Here is a 15,879-nt window from a genome sequence, read left to right as displayed (position 1 = left end):
TGAATGGTGCAGCAGGCTGGAGGTACCAGGTGACCCACTCCTGCTCCCAATTCGAATGTTCACATGCACGCTAATATTTTTTTGAAATGAAGAGCAGACATGATCTAGTTGTACAGTGGAACAGGCTCGAGGAGCTGGATGCTCTCCTTCAACTGCAATTACTAACTAAAATGGAAAATTTTAAATACTTTGCTTTGGGCATCAGGAAGCTGGTTTTAATAATGTAAGCATGGAGGGGTTGCTGCACAGTCACTGCATCAAATATTGAAAACGCCTCTGGTTAAAGTTTCCCTGTGTCCAGTCTTGGCCTCCCTGCCCATCCACCTTTTTGAAAGGTTTATTTTATGTTTTTTAACCATTGCATGCAATCCAGACTTGCACTCGCCCATCGCTCCTGACATTGACTGTTGACCCACCGGAGCCTCATTGCTTCCTCCTGTTCAAATCTCTCCATGGCCTCATCTCAGTCCCCTGCACTGGCCCCGCAATCCTCTCAGATCTGTGTGCTTTCTCCCTGGCCTCGCACATCCCCAATGTCCTCGGCCTAGCAATGGCGGCTGTACCGTGAGCTATCCAAACCCCAGTCTCTGGACCTTCCTCCCTTTTTGTGGGGTACTGCTTAACTTCCTCAAAGGCTTGCCCTTTCTCAGCCACCCTTCCTAACATTGGCACTGTTAGCATTCATTTTGCCCAACCTTGTGAAGCACCTGAGACAGTGGTTTAGGTAGGTCAGTCTTTCGAGCAGCTTGTTCATCACGCGTGCATTGACTAGGCTCTGTAGCGAACCTAATCTGGGCGGTGACATCTTGCCGAAAGAATCTGATTGCCAGAAACAGCTCCTCTCAATGATGATTATTCTCACAAACCTTTTCTAACCAGGGATCGTGATTCTGTCCAAAGGCTACCCAGGTTCATGCCATTTGAAGCTTGTGGGGCTGTACATCCTCTCACAAAGGCTGGTGAAATAAAAGCCGTTGTTGTCAGGCAGCAGTGGGTTTAAGGGCAGCACTGTGCACATTTTCCTGGCACACTGATAGCAAACGCATGCCAGCATTGCATATAACATTGTTTCAGACTGGTGAGAGAGGCTTGCAGGGAGTTGCTAGCTTATCTCTGCCTCAGAGTAGGCTTGTCCAGCCTTTTCACGCCACGAGCTTCATTACACTTCTTTTCTTGCCCAAGGGGTTGATGCACAAAACTTCGGAATGGTACGGTTTGGTGCAGCATTAAACGTCAAATTCAGTAAAATGTTGCCCCCCCCCCCCCCCCCACACACACGCACACTGTGTGGGTGTGAATCCTGAGATTGAGTGAGTGAGCCAGGCACATTCCCAACCTCGCGTGCTGTCAGGTTTGCCCCCTTTGGCAGCCCCCTTCCTGAAAACCTCCCTCCCTCCCCAGCACACTCACCGATACTGAAGGAAGCTGCTCCTCCAATCGGGACTGGCTCGCTCCCACATTTGCTGTCGATTTGGCTCATAGCCAACGTGGGAGAGAAACGGCCTGTGATTGGAGGGGCATCTCCTTGACTATGGTGCCACAGTTGGACAAGTCTGCCTTAAAAGCACAAACGTTTTTGTTTAAAGTAACAAGCGCTAGTGAAGGGCCACGCTTTTAGTGCAGTGCCTGGTTTGGTTTACATAAAGAAGATCGTGACTAGTGTATAGAGAATGTTGAGGGTGGTCTGTCTGGGGCAGATGGTAGCACCGTGGTTAGCACTGTTGCCTTACAGCGCCAGGATCCCAGGTTCAATTCCCGGCTTGGGTTCCTGTCTGTGCGGAGTCTGCACGTTCTCCCCGGGTCGGTGTGGATTTCCTCCGGGTGCCCCGGTTTCCTCCCACAAGTCCCAAAAGACGTGCTTGTTAGGTGAATTGGACATTCTGAATTCACCCGAACAGGCGTCAGAATGTGGCGACTAGGGGCTTTTCACAGTAACTTCGTTGCAGTGTTAATGTAAGCCTACTTGTGACAGTAATAAAGATTATTATTGGATGTTAAACAGGTTTGATCAGGCCGATGTTATTTCCACTGACCAAGGGTATCACGGCAGAGGGGACATAATCGTAAAATGAGAGCCAGGTCATTCGGGAATTAAATCGGGAAGCACTTTTCCCGCGTTGCAGTAGAAATCTTCAATTCTAGCTCTTACCCTTCCCCATTCCCACATGCTGTACAAACAAAGCTGGGACAACAGCAGCTTTGAAGACCGAAATTGAGGGATTATTGTTGGTTAAGGAAATCAAAATGAAGGCCGATAAATATAAGATGCCAGCCAGACTTCATCTACTTGAATGGTGGCGCAGACTCGAAGCCTGATTGGCCCGCTCCAGATGTTGAGTAATGGTCTGAGACCAGGGCTTAAGCAAGGCTGCAGGGTAAGGGAGCAATGTGTTGGTGGGCTTTCTGTTTCGAGCGTGCTCCTTTAGAAGCTACAGTGCAAGTTTGGAATGGGTGCCCTCGGTGAAACTGCAGATCACGTTTCTGTGCTGAGAACCTCGGTTATCTGTGATTTCGGAAATTCAGTGGAGAATTAAATCAAAATTGAATTAATGGCCCTGTGATTTTATTTTTCGTCTTCCCCCCCCCCCCCCCACTCTCTTCGACAGTGGCCTGGTGTTGCTGCTGAGGGTTAAGTTAGCTGTGTGGAGAAACCAACGGGAAGACAACACCATCCCCAAGATTTTTCAGGAGACCGTGCAGAGGCATCCAGATAAAGTGGCCCTCATTTACGAAGGGGTCGACCAAAAATGGACCTTCCGGGAACTCGACGAATACTCCAACGCAGTGGGCAACTTTCTGCGCGAGCAAGGCTATGGGCCGGGTGACGTCATCGCGCTGTTCATGGAGAGCCGGCCAGAGTTCGTTGGGCTGTGGCTCGGCATGGCGAAGGTCGGGGTGGAGGGCGCGCTGCTCAACTTCAACCTCCGCCGGGACGCGCTCACTCACTGCCTGTCTGTGTCGGGAGCCAAAGCTATTATCTTCGGAGCAGAGATGAGTGATGGTGAGTAGGCAGCTTTGTTTCCACACACTATCACGTACCTGGGATACCACGCCGTGCTCTGTCAATTCATCCTATTTTTAACAAGGTGTGCTTGCTGCTTTGCAGGTAAATCCTGCATGCGGGAATGCGCTAAGTATCCAGTTAGTTAACCTGATGGGGCCCTTGATGTAAAATCCTGTCAGAGAGACGGCACCTCCGACAATGTAGCGCACTCTCTCCAGCTGGAGTGTCAGCCTAGATTTTGCACTGTTAGTTCCCTGCTGTGTCCGATATTTCCACGACCTGTGCTGGAGATGTCATTGGGTGTCTGCCGCCCATGTCTAATTAACTTTGACCCAAAAAATGGATTTTGGACTAAGGAATGGTGAAAATCCTGCCCTGAACCCCCTGCTCCGCCTTGGAAAATAATCAAGGTTTACCATCCTGTTTGTTATCTGCACTGGCTATGAGACATCTCTTTCTCTGTCGGAGAGGGAGCTTTATAGACAACATGCATGGCTATTTACAGAGTTATTTTTTAACCAGAAATAAGGCCACAGTTTATACTTAACTATATACCTAGTCAGATATAAACTTGTTAGTTCAGGCCAGGATTTCCAGATTGCTGAAAGGACAATAGTAATTTAGCAGGAATTCGGACAGCTTTCAAAGAGCAAGTATGGGCATGAGGGACCAAATGGCTTCCGCCTGTGCTTTCTCCGGCACAAATCTGTGGAATAAATCCTGATATGGGATTTATTTTTAAGTAGCAAGTTGATGACAACTCTTGTCTCGTCAAGCGCGCGCTGTTACTCTACAGGCGATGTTTTTTAATCACCGACCGGTTGTGCCGCTGAATGTCAGGCTGCTGTCTTTGAATCACAGCCCAGAAAGTGCTGTATCTGCGGCAGGTTGACTGTGTCGTGAGCTGAGCTTGATGGTTTATTTCTTGTGCTTATGTTCCAGCCTTGTTGGAAGTAAATGGGATCCTGGGGATGAAAGTTCGGAGGTTCTGCACTGGAAATTGGGATCCAAGCAAAGATACATTTGACATAGAACATCTTGACCCGCTCCTCAATGCAGCTTCCAAATATCCGCCCCCTGTGCCGCTGGCAATCGGATTCATGGGTAACGTATTTTAATGCAGGGTTGTTTCTCTAATGCAAATACTGTAGTAACGTCTGCAAATGGATATTTTGACAGGTTGGCCCTGTTTTGTGACCCTTAAGGCCTGATGCCTAGGCTTGAGGGAGCGGTGAGTGATTCACTTCGAACTTACTGCCAACGTCATTAGCTATTGAGAAGCTCGAGGTCTGCTTTGGTGCGACTCTCCCAACTGGTTTCTCTTCTCTCTCTCTCTCTCTCTCTCTCTCTCTCTCTCTCTCTCTCTCTCTCTCTCTCTCTCTCTCTCTCTCTCTCTCTCTCTCTCTCTCTCTCTCTCTCTTCCCCCCCCCCCCCCTGCACTAGAAATTGAATACATCTCATCTCGATCCTATGTCTCCCTCCAGCGTAAACTAAGCACAAAGTGCTATTTTGAAAAGCTCCAACAACAACTTTGTGATCAAGTGTTAATCTCCCCTGAGGTTCAGTCTATCTACTCAGGACATAACATTGGTGCAATTTCCCAGGCCGGGACATTGAAAGGGAGCGTTCCTTCGCTAATTGCTGGAAAGCACAGGCATGCAGTTGAAGCTTTCCATCTTGCACTCCTCGGGACACACCCAAGAATGCCAAATTTCAAAAAGAGCAACAGTTTCGACAGCATGAGAAATGTGTGCTGGTTGGTTGACCAGCCAACTCTGATTGGTCAAAGCGTTGCCATGGAGAATGCACCAGGGAACTATTGTTTCCCTGTGCTTTTGTTTAATTCCAAGGAAGGTACAATGATGTTCCATGTCCCGTTTGCTTGCAGAGGGCTGGTCCCTGTGTATGAATGCAGAAGGAGACCATTCGGCCCATCAAGTCTACACCCACCCTCTGAAAGAGCACACTCCCCCACACGCTCCCTGTCCTATCCCTGTAACCCTGCACATTGATCATGGCCAACCCGCCTAATCTGCACATCTTTGGACTGCGGGAGGAAACCGGAGCACCCTGAGGAAACCTACGCACACACGGGGAGAACGTGCAGACTCCGCGCAGGCAGTCACCAGAATCGAACCCAGGTCCCTGGCGCTGTGGGGCAGCAGTGCTGAACCGTGCCACCGTACACATGAAGATAGTCCTTTGCTTTTGTCTTCCACAAGCTCATTGCTGCTCTCCATCTTCAATGAGCCCACGCCATCCCCAGTTGTCAAATACTAAAGTCAAGTTTTTGTAAAGCCCTCTCCTTCATCAAAATAAGAGACAAGTCTATAAAAACTCATAAACTATTCAGAGCCTGATTTAATTTATTTAATAAATACACTTGTTTTCAACGACAGTATTACAACCAAAGAAAGGATACAATCCACGTTCAGCAGCAGTCAATTTTTTAAAATACAACTTTTTGGATCCATTGACTGATATAGTACGTTATAGCCTCTTGCTTACCCTGTGGTATCCTTCAATGGATTTATAACAATGGTTTCTATTTGACTCCTAGACCACTCATTGACACCATTTGTAGCCAATGAACTCGGCAGGATTATGTTACACCGCTGTCCTGATCTGTGGCAAGACCTTAAACCCACAATTGCCACATTTAAAACCATACGAACTATATAGCTGTGACTGAGGATTGGACGTTGTTTAGGATATGCAAATCCTATCCGGTTACCGCCATGAAATCAGTTCCGCTTTTACTGTAACGTCTGTACCGGGGTTTCTTTTGGGAGGGGGGGGGGGGGGGGGGGAGTGCAGCTTGCACTCTGAGCTCGTTTTCCCACTGGTAAGATCCAAAGCCAGGATGGGTTCTTACTTGTTGGAATGCATCGTGAGATGTTGAGATCAGATAACAGGCTGCTCAAAGCCAGTTTTCCCTGGTCTGTAGCTGCCCTCAGGAATGTCCCTCCACCACAACCTTCCTGTGAACGAAGACAGCTGTGTTCAGCCAAACTTGAAAAGTAGGCAGTGTCCAAAAGGCAGTGTTTATTGAGGGGTATAATGTTTTTCCTGTTTGAACCTAATGTTCACCCAAAACTGAAATATTAAACCCCAGTGATGCTTCAGCAATTCACCATTGCCGAACTGGGCAAAGTGGTCAGTAAAACCTTTTGGACTCATTATATTTGCAAGTATTAAAGTCAGCCCATCAGAGACCCTGTATCATAGAATTTGCAGTACAAAAGGAGGCCATTCAGCCCATTGAGTCTGCACCAGCCCTTGGAAAGAGCACCCTACCTTAGCCCACACTTCCACCCTATCCCCGTAACCCCACCTAACTTTTTTAGACACTTAAGGGCAATTTAGCGTGGCCAATCCACCTAACCTGCACATCTTTGGATTGTGGGAGGAAACCGGAGCGCCCGGCAGAAACCCACGCAGACACGGGGAGAACGTGCAGACACTCCGCACAGTCACCCGATGCCAGGAATCGAACCTGGGAACCTGGAGCTGTGAAGTAACAGTGCTGCCCACTGTGCTACCATGCCGCCCATAAAAGAACTGTCCAAGTTAGACAAACAATCCTTACTTTTTCACCTACGTGACCACCCATTTGACTTTTGGAAGTTTGTGTGGACCCTGATTACACCACCTTAAGAGTTAAAATTCCTACGCAACACAATGTGGAATTAAATTTCGCAAATCTGGTGGTGTGTGGGTCTGAAATCACCATTTCCTCACTCTGCAATGGGAAATGTGACCTCAGCAGCTCATTCTCCCCACAATTTCACATTAAACCGCAAGAGAGGTCAGCCTCAGAGCCTGGATAATGTACTGATCGCAATGCCACTAGCACACGCTTACAAGTATTACATTACTTCCTGAAATACTTTCCCCACCGCGCCGAGTGGGGTAACATCCTCATTTATGTAAAATGACATTTCCAATTTATTGTGGACAGTGTGAAGGAAGTTTTTTTTTTAATTTGGAGAACCCAATATTTTTTTTTTCCAATTAAGGGGCAATTTAGCGTGGCCAATCCACCTAACCGGCACATCTTTTTGGGTTGTGGGTGTGAGACCCACGCAGACACGGGGGCGAATGCGCAAACTCCACACGGACAGTGACCCGGGGCCGGGATTGAAGCGGGATAGTCCTGACTACTGTGCCGCCCCAGCGTAAAGGAAGTTGTTAGACAACAAACCTGTCACACTTTTTGTTTAAAAATATATATATATAATAACGCAGGAATTTGATTGTGTTTCTGCTCTAGCCTGAAATGTGCAATAAATTAATTGGCGCCTCGCTCACTAAACAGCTAACATTTACTTAGATTTCCAGCACTGGAGCGATGGGCCTTAAAGCCAAATGGCAGCACAGAAGCAAATCATCACAGCAGAACTTCAGATTCCCTGCTATCTGTGAGAGATCCATTTGAGCGATAGTGAAGTGGGCTACAGTGTGTGTACTTTTAATTGAACTTCTAGATTGACTCTCAAGGCGGCGGAGCCCTCAGACTTCCAAAAGGCATTTGCCACAGTGCCACCCAAGAGATTTATGAGCACATTATAGCTCGCGGATTAAAAGGGGCAGCAGCAACTTGGATACAAAATTGACCGAGTGGCAGGGAGCAGCGTGTTTTGGTTAATGGATGTATTTCGGGCTGGGGTTCCCCAGGGATCAGCGTTGGGACCCTTGCTCTTTCTGATGTGTATTGATGACCTTGACCTTGGTGTACGGGGCACAATTTCAAAGTTTGGGATTGATGAGAAACTTGGAAGCATTGTGGACTGTGAGGAGGATAGTGTAGAACTCCAGGAGGGCGTAGATACGTTGGTGGAATGGGCGAGCAGGTGGCAGACTAAGTTGAATGCGGAGAAATGTACGAGGTGAATTGCTGACTTCGAGAGCCGCTGCAGACCTGATGGGCTGAATGGCCTCCTGTACTGTAACTATTCTGTGATTCTGAGATGTCAGCACATCTCAGTGGTTTTTTTTGCGCTTGATCTCTTTGTTCAGCTTATTGTGTACTTGTCGAGCTTTATCGCACTGCTTTTTGCCCTCGGGTCACACCCATGCACACTCAAATTCACATGAGCATGGGTGACTGGCACCAACTTAATTCAACCTTTCACCTACTTCCTACCATTGGGCAATTGTGACCTTTGGTCCACTTGAGAGGTTTTAGTCATCGCATCATCACTGAGGCACAAAAGAGAATCCTGAGATTAAAACTCGCCCTCCCCTCCACCCACCCAAGCCTGAAGCAACAGAGCAAACTGTGGGAATCTGTTTGCAGAGATTGTGGTCAATAGCCTACTTTTAATTCTCTTTTAGAACCCTTTGTGCCATCTTAATTGAGCCGTCCCTTGGTTTAAGCTGTGGTCCTGGAACAACTTCCTGTGCCAAAAACTTTGTTTGTAAATTCCGAATCATAAGAGTGCAGGCCATTCAGTGTGCTTTTCAGGATTATATCCAATTCCCTTTTGAACGTTTCAGATTGCATATGTGTAAATGTGCGTTCCCCCCCCCCCCCCCCCCCCCCCCCCCCCCCCCCCACCCCCACAGCCGCCGAGAGATGTGACACCTGACATAGTTAGACTGGCGGATTATGCTTTACAATTTCATAGATTTTACAGTACAGAAGGAGGCCATTCAGCCCTTCGGGTCTGCACTGGCTCTTGGAAAGAGCACCCTACCCAAGGTCAACACCTCCACCCTATCCCATAATCCAGTAACCCCACCCAACACTAAGGGCAATTTAGCATGGCCAATCCACCTAACCACATCTTTTGGACTGAGAGAGGAAACCGGAGCACCCGGAGGAAACCCACGCACACACTGGGAGGATGTGCAGACTCCGCACAGACAGTGACCCAAGCCGGAATCGAACCTGGGACCCTGGAGCTGTGAAGCAATTGTGCTATCCACAATGCTACTGTGCTGCCTTTATGCTCGCCCTTTACATTAGAACAGGAGGCAGTGGCAGGGTATCGAGCTCTCCGCTGCGGCTGACATTGACGCTGCAAAAGCATCAATAATGTGTATGCTTTCCCAGCCCCGGTTGCCTGGATAGCAGACAGGGGAAAGCAGACATTTGCCAGGTGAAGGAAACCTTACTGCAGAGGCCTTGGCACCTTTCCAAGTTGTGCAGTGTGCTTCAGTGTCTGGCCAACCAAATGCATCATAAAATACATTAGCTGATCATCCAGCTCCCTGGTGTTTGTGGGATCTTGCTGTGTCCATTGTAGCTGCTCCATTTGTGCACGTAACAAGTGAGTATATTTCAAAATAATGATGTGGAGATGCCGGCGTTGGACTGGGGTGAGCACAGTAAGAAGTCTTACGATACCGGGTTAAAGTCCAACAGGTTTGTTTCAAACACTAGCTTTCAGAGCACAGCTCCTTCCTCAGGTGAATCAGGTGAAGGAGCAGTGCTTTAACCTGGTGTTGTAACACTTCTTACTGTTTCAAAATGCTCGGTAGCATTGTGGATAGCATAATTGCTTCACAACTCCAGGGTCCCAGGTTCGATTCCGGCTTGGGTCACTGTCTGTGCGGAGTCTGCACATCCTCCCCGTGTGTGCGTGGGTTTCCTCCGGGTGCTCCGGTTTCCTCCCACAGTCCAAAGAGGTGCAGGTTAGGTGGATTGGCCATGCTAAATTGCCCATAGTGTCCAAAAGTTCCTTAGGTACGGTTATGGGGATAGGGTGAAGGTGTTGACCTTGGGTAGGGTGCTCTTTCCAAGACCCGGTGCAGACTCGATGGGCCGAATGGCCTCCTTCTGCACTGTAAATTCTATGATATGAAAATAATGGCATTGGAAGCACTGAAGGGTGTTTGCCTGCGTTGCAAATATGATATGAATGCAAGTCCAGTAGGCTACCTGTGATGTCCCGCTCTCCGCTCCTCGATAGAAGAACAAAGAACAACACAGCACAGGAACAAGCCCTCCAAGCCTGTACCGGTCATGATACCACCTTGGTCAAAACCCTCAGCACTTCCTTGTGCCGTATCCCTCTATACCCATCCTATCCATGTATTTGTCGAGATCCGTTAATGTATTTGCTTCCACAACCTCCCCAGGCAACGCGTTCCAGGCACTCACCACTCTCGTCGTATAAAAACAGTCCGAGTCCATTCAGCCTCTCCGTATAGCTAACACCTCCAGACCCGACAACATCCTGGTAAATCTCTGCACCCTCTCCAAAGCCTCCAGATCCTTCTGGGTGGCACGGTAGCACAGTGGTTAACACAGTTGCTTCACAGCTCCAGGGTCCCAGGTTCGATTCCCGGCTTGGGTCAGTGTCGGTGTGGAATCTGCACGTTCTCCCCGTGTGTGCGTGGGTTCCCTCCGGGTGCTCCGGTTTCCTCCCACAGTCCAAAGATGTGTAGGTTAGGTGGATTGGCCATCATAAATTGCCCTTTAGTATCCAAAAAGGTCAGGTGGGGTTCTGGGGATAAAGGGGGTAGGGTGGAGGTGTGGGGCGTAAGTAGGGTGCTCTTACCATGGGCCATTGCAGACTCGATGGGCTGAATGGCCTCCTGCACTGTAAATTCTATGGTAGTGTGGCGACCAGAATTGTGCGCAATATTCCAAGTGCAGCCTCACCAAGGTTCGATACAACTGCAGCATGGGAACCGAGAATGAGTTCCACTTGTACTGCTCCCTCCGATTCCTCTTCCTAGCCACCACACGATGAAATAATCCATCCTGAATCCCCATGACTGCGCCCCCCCTACCCTACAGCGTTGGAAGTGTAGGCTCTCGGTCATGGGTTCTTGCTAAAAGTGCGTGTTGCGGTGTGCTTTATCGTAGGAGGTGAATCTGACATTGAGGTTATCCTGAGCGCTATTGTGGCCCCAAAACCCTGTGGGAGGCACTATTGGTTCAAATGCATTTGAGAATTGATTTAATTTAACGTCGGTACGCTTTGCCTTTCGTTTTATAGAATTTACAGTGCTGAAGGAGGCCATTCGGACCATCGAGTCTGAGAAAATCTTCTGGTGTCATCACACGCCAGATGTCAGGTGACTAAAACAGCTGCACTTCCACAATGAGCTCATCAGCAATTGGATTCTTGCAGACTGGCTGAGTTGAGGTTTCGCCCTCTTGACACATTTCCTGTGACTGACCAGCCAACGCCGCCCCTCCGCAGGGAGCAATCCAGCAAGGTTCCTGGAGAACTGAATCAAAATCATTCAGGATGGTGGGGGACCAGTGCAACTTGAGTGTGAGCCCTGAAGGTTAAATGCCCCCATGTGTGCGTTTGGCTAGTCCCACTCCTCTCTGGGTGGGGTTCCTTTGGAATTGAAGAAACACCCAATCCGTAAAAGTACTGGAGCATGTTACTGTTTGCAGCTGGCTCCGGCTTCCTCAGGACAGGCGGCCATTCGGCCACTTGAGCCTGTCCCCTCGTGTGGGGTTACCTGGCTAACGTACCCTGTCTTCATCGGCCTGCCTTTATTCCACAGCCCTTGATTTTCCTCCCTAACAAATTGGTGCATATCTGCTTTGAAAATTTCAATTGCCCCCCCCCAAAATCTGAAACTCATCTCCTCCCCCCTCCCCCCCCACTAGTGGGGGGGGAGGGGGGAGGAGATGAGTTTCAGATTTTCACCATCCCTCTGTGTGAAGCGCATCCTGGCATTGCCTCTCAATGACCTATTGTTCTGTACTTGGCAGAGGATCTTCAGTCTAACCGCTTCCACGTATGTGAATCGTGGCACAGTGGTTAGCACTGCCGCCTCTCCGCGTCAGGCACCCAGGTTCGAATCCGGCCTCGGGTGACTGTGCGGAGTTTGCACGTTCTCCTCGTGTCTGCGTGGGTTTCCTCCGGGCGCTCCGGTTTCTTCCCACAGTCCAAAGATGTGCAGATTAGGTGGACTGGCCGTGATAAATTGCCCTTTGTGTCCAAAACTGTGTAGGTTGGGTGGGATGACAGGGTTACGGGGGTAGGGTGGGGGAGTGGGCAGGGTGATCTTTCAGAGGGTCGGTGCAGACTCGCTGGGCCGAATGGCCTCCTCCTGCACTGTAGGGATTCTACGAATCTTAGAGAATGTAGAGTCCTAGAATAGGCATAGCAGAGAAGAAAGCCATTCGGCCCAATGTGTCTGGGTCAGCCTTGCACGAGCAATACCGTTCATGCCACTCCCTTGCCTTCCCACGCGGACATCAGCGGCCTTGGGAATTTTTCCTGGGCAGTTAGTTTGTTTATTTATGTGTGTTATGTGTGATATTAGTTCAGTTATGGGGAAAGAATTAAGATGCTGGCGTTACTACAAGTGCTTGTAAAGTGGAGGTTTAATAGAGGTTTATGAATTTTCGAAGAGATTTCATGTGATGAATGAGGACAGACTGTTTCCTCTAATTGATCAATCGGTCCCCAGAAGGCTTCACTTTCCAGGTGATTAGTGAGCACGATTGGGTAAATCTTCAATACACAAGAGGACTGTTCAGAGCATGGAGCACAGGCAGTGGTGCAGGTGGCGACCATTGAATCTAACAAGAGAAAATTAGACAAATATTTGAAATTAAGGAATATACAGGACTAGGGGGAGAACGCAGTCGAGTGAGATTAGTTTTGGCTGGTAGCAGAGAACTGGCCGTTGTACCCGGAGGCTCCTCCCAACTCCCGTTACTCATGCAGAATCCTAATAGCCAGTGCTGGCAGGATCCAGCTGCCTCTTGTATGCCTCTGGATTGCAGTCCTTGGCGCTGTGACAGTACATCTCTTCCCTAGTCTGTGAGATAAGCACGAGAACAGCATCGGCCAGTCCAGTGCTATGGCTGAGGGTTACTTAACACAACATTATAATCGCTATTGTAGGCAGCAGTGTGGGTTTGTGCACTTGTCCTTGTATCTGAGTGGTGAGGACTTTCTTTCCACTTCTTCCTTCTGAATAGCATTGCCTAAATATGGTAGTAAAAATCTGTGACTTTTTAGACTTATCTACATTTCTGTTAAATCTGTGAAGCTTGGAGACGAGAAAGAATCGTATGCAGCATTGTGAACAGTGTATGTTATATATTTTATATAGACACACTATAAAGACAGTGAGTGTATTACATATGGCGAAAACATCTAATTTTTGGCCAAGTTATGCGGTTTCTTTCTCTGATTCCTCAGCTTTGAAAGACAGTAAGAAGTCTTACAACACCAGGTTAAGGTCCAACAGGTTTGTTTCAAACACGAGCTTACGGAGACACTGCTCCTTCCTCCTTCCACCTGAGGAAGGAGCAGTGCTCCGAAAGCTAGTGTTTGAAACAAACCTCTTGGGCTTTAACCTGGTGTTTTAAGACTTCTTACTGTGCTCACCCCAGTCCAACGCCGGCATCTCCACATCATGGCTTTGAAAGAGTAATTCTACTTCTGGCTGATGTGTGAGTTGATTGTGAGTCGACCAGTTCAGCTCGAACTGTCTGCATTGCTCTGTGTTATGGTTAAAGAGTAAAGGGGCAAGAGTAAAGTCTGTGAGTAATGGGGCAATCTGAATTATCTTTTTTTGAGGGGGGGGTGGGGGGGTGATTATTCCAACAGGTACCATTATTCTCACCGAACTGAATTGTGGGGATGTTGGAAGGCGAGAAGGGGGTTTTTGTGTACTGGAAATTTTAAATAGATTCATGCCCCAGACCTGATCTCCCTCTGTTTGTCTTTCTAGATCGCCTGTTTTACATCTATACATCTGGCACTACGGGTATGCCCAAAGCTGCCATTGTTGTGCACAGCAGGTACGTACGCGGAACTGGGCGGTTGCAAATGCTTGCGTTTACTCTGACACTTTGAAGATTTTACTGGCTGGTCGTCCGAAAGCAGGAAAGGGGTTTGGGAAAAAAAACAGGGCTGTGCGCAAGGTGCAGGGAGAGGCAGACTCGTTGATTAGCTCTTTCAAAAGAGCCAGTACGAGGGACTAAACTGGTGCCTCTTTGTGCTGCGTCGCTCAGTGCTTCTAAACGATGGGAAACCCTTTAATCATGGAGGTGGTAAGTTTTATCTTTGCTCAGGTTATCAGCACCTGGCATAATGAGGGATGCGAAACCCTACAGCAGGGCTCCCGATTATAACGTGTGTCCTGTGTTAACGTCCTCGTGAAGACATGGCGGCTGACCTCTCCATCCTCTCGCTTACAGGTACTATAGGATGGCTGTGTTTGCTTATTATGGATTCCAAATGAGGCACGAAGACATTATTTATGACTGCCTGCCACTGTATCATTCAGCAGGTATGGAAGTCCCGTTAACATTCCTGCGTTCATGTTTTGTCTGTTGGTAATATTAATTTGTGGTGGTGGTTTCCCACCTATTCAACTTGTCACCTGCATCAGCTTACAGTGGAGCTGATCTCTGCCTCGGTTTAACATCTCATCAATTCTGTGGCGGCACCTCTGTATTGCTGCCTCAGCACTGCACTGGAGTGACTGCCCTGATCCAAGGGGCAGGGCAAAATTTAAAATTCAGCAGAGGAGGACAAAGGGTTTATTTCGGAAAGGAAAGACGGAATACGAGAGTAAGCTTGCAGAAAATATAAAAGCACACTGCAAAAGCTTCTATAGGTATGTGAAGAGAAAAAGACCAGTGAAGACAAATGTAGGTCCCCTGCAGTTAGAATCGGGTGAATTCATAATATAAAAGCAAAACAAAGAATAAAGAAAAGTATTGCACAAGAACAGGCCCTTCGGCCCTCCAAGCCTCTGCCAACCATGCTGCCCGTCTAAACTAAAATCTTCTACACTTCCGGGGTCCATATCCTTCCATTCCCATCCTATTCATGTATTTGTCAAGGTGCCCCTTAAACGTCACTATCGTCCCTGCTTCCACCACCTCCTCCAGCAGCAAGTTCCAGGCACCCACTACCCTCTGTGTAAAGGGGCAAGAAAGAGATGGCAGACCAGTTGAACAAATACTTTGGATCTGCCTCCATTAAGGAGGACACAATTCACAATTAACCTTCCGGAAATACTAGGGGACAGAAGGTCTAGCATGAAGGACGAACTGAAGGAAACCCTTATTAGTCAGAATATTGTATTGAGGAAATTGATGGTATTATAACTCGATAAATCCCCAGGGCCAGATGCTCTGCATCCCAATGTACTTGAGGAAGTAGCCCTAGAAATAGTGGATGCATTGCTGGTCATTTTCCAGCAGTCGATAGAATCTGGATTGGAGGGTAGCTAATGTAACCCCACTTTTTTTTTAAAAAAAGGAGTGAGAGAAAAAACAGGGAAATATAGGCCGGTTAGCCGGACGCCGGTGGTGGGGAAAATGCTGAAGACAATTATTAAGGATGAAATGACGGAGCATTTGGAAAGTGGGGACAGGATTGGTCCAAATCAGCATGGATTCATTAAAGGGAAATCATGTTTGACAAATCTTCTGGAATCTTTTGAGGATGTGACCAGGAGAGTGGACATGGGTGAACCAGTGGATGTAGTGTATCTGGACTTTCAAAAGGCTTTTGACAAGGTCCCACACAAGAGATTAATGAGCAAAATTAAACCTCCATGGTCTTCGGGGTAATGTATTGACGTGGATAGAGAACTGGTTGGCAGACAGGAAGCAGAGATTGGGAATAAATGGGTCCTTTTCAGAGTGGCAGGCAGTGACTAGTGGTCTACCGCAGAGTTCAGTGCTGGGACTCCAGCTGTCCACAATATACATAATGATTTGGACGAAGGAATTGTATGCAATATCTCCAAATTTGCTGACGGCATTAAACTAGGTGGCAGTGTGTGCTGTGAGGAGGATGCAAAGAGGCTGCAGGGTGACTTGGACAGGCTGGCTGAGTGGGCGAATATTTGGCAAATGCAATACAATGTGGGTAATTGTGAGGTTATCCACTTTGGTGGCAAAAACAGGAAGGGAGATTATTATA

The 15,879-nt window shown here is 48.1% G+C and overlaps 1 protein-coding gene across 3 annotated transcripts in view; it reads left to right on the top strand.

The window, feature by feature from the left end:
- The window catches only part of slc27a1a (solute carrier family 27 member 1a), a 46,632-nt gene that overhangs the window by 16,237 nt on the left and 14,516 nt on the right, over positions 1 to 15,879 (top strand). For all 3 annotated transcript variants that reach the window (XM_038784694.1, XM_038784695.1, XM_038784696.1), the window contains 4 exons: positions 2,607 to 3,001; positions 3,947 to 4,108; positions 13,670 to 13,739; positions 14,139 to 14,230. In XM_038784694.1, the coding sequence (XP_038640622.1) occupies positions 2,607 to 3,001; positions 3,947 to 4,108; positions 13,670 to 13,739; positions 14,139 to 14,230 (719 nt within the window). The remainder of the gene's footprint in view (positions 1 to 2,606; positions 3,002 to 3,946; positions 4,109 to 13,669; positions 13,740 to 14,138; positions 14,231 to 15,879) is intronic.

The sequence above is a fragment of the Scyliorhinus canicula genome, chromosome 25 (assembly GCF_902713615.1).
Source record: "Scyliorhinus canicula chromosome 25, sScyCan1.1, whole genome shotgun sequence".
NCBI classification, from domain to species: Eukaryota; Metazoa; Chordata; class Chondrichthyes; order Carcharhiniformes; family Scyliorhinidae; genus Scyliorhinus; species Scyliorhinus canicula.
Note: the sequence above shows the minus strand (reverse complement) of the source record. Positions and strands in the feature narration are given on the sequence as shown.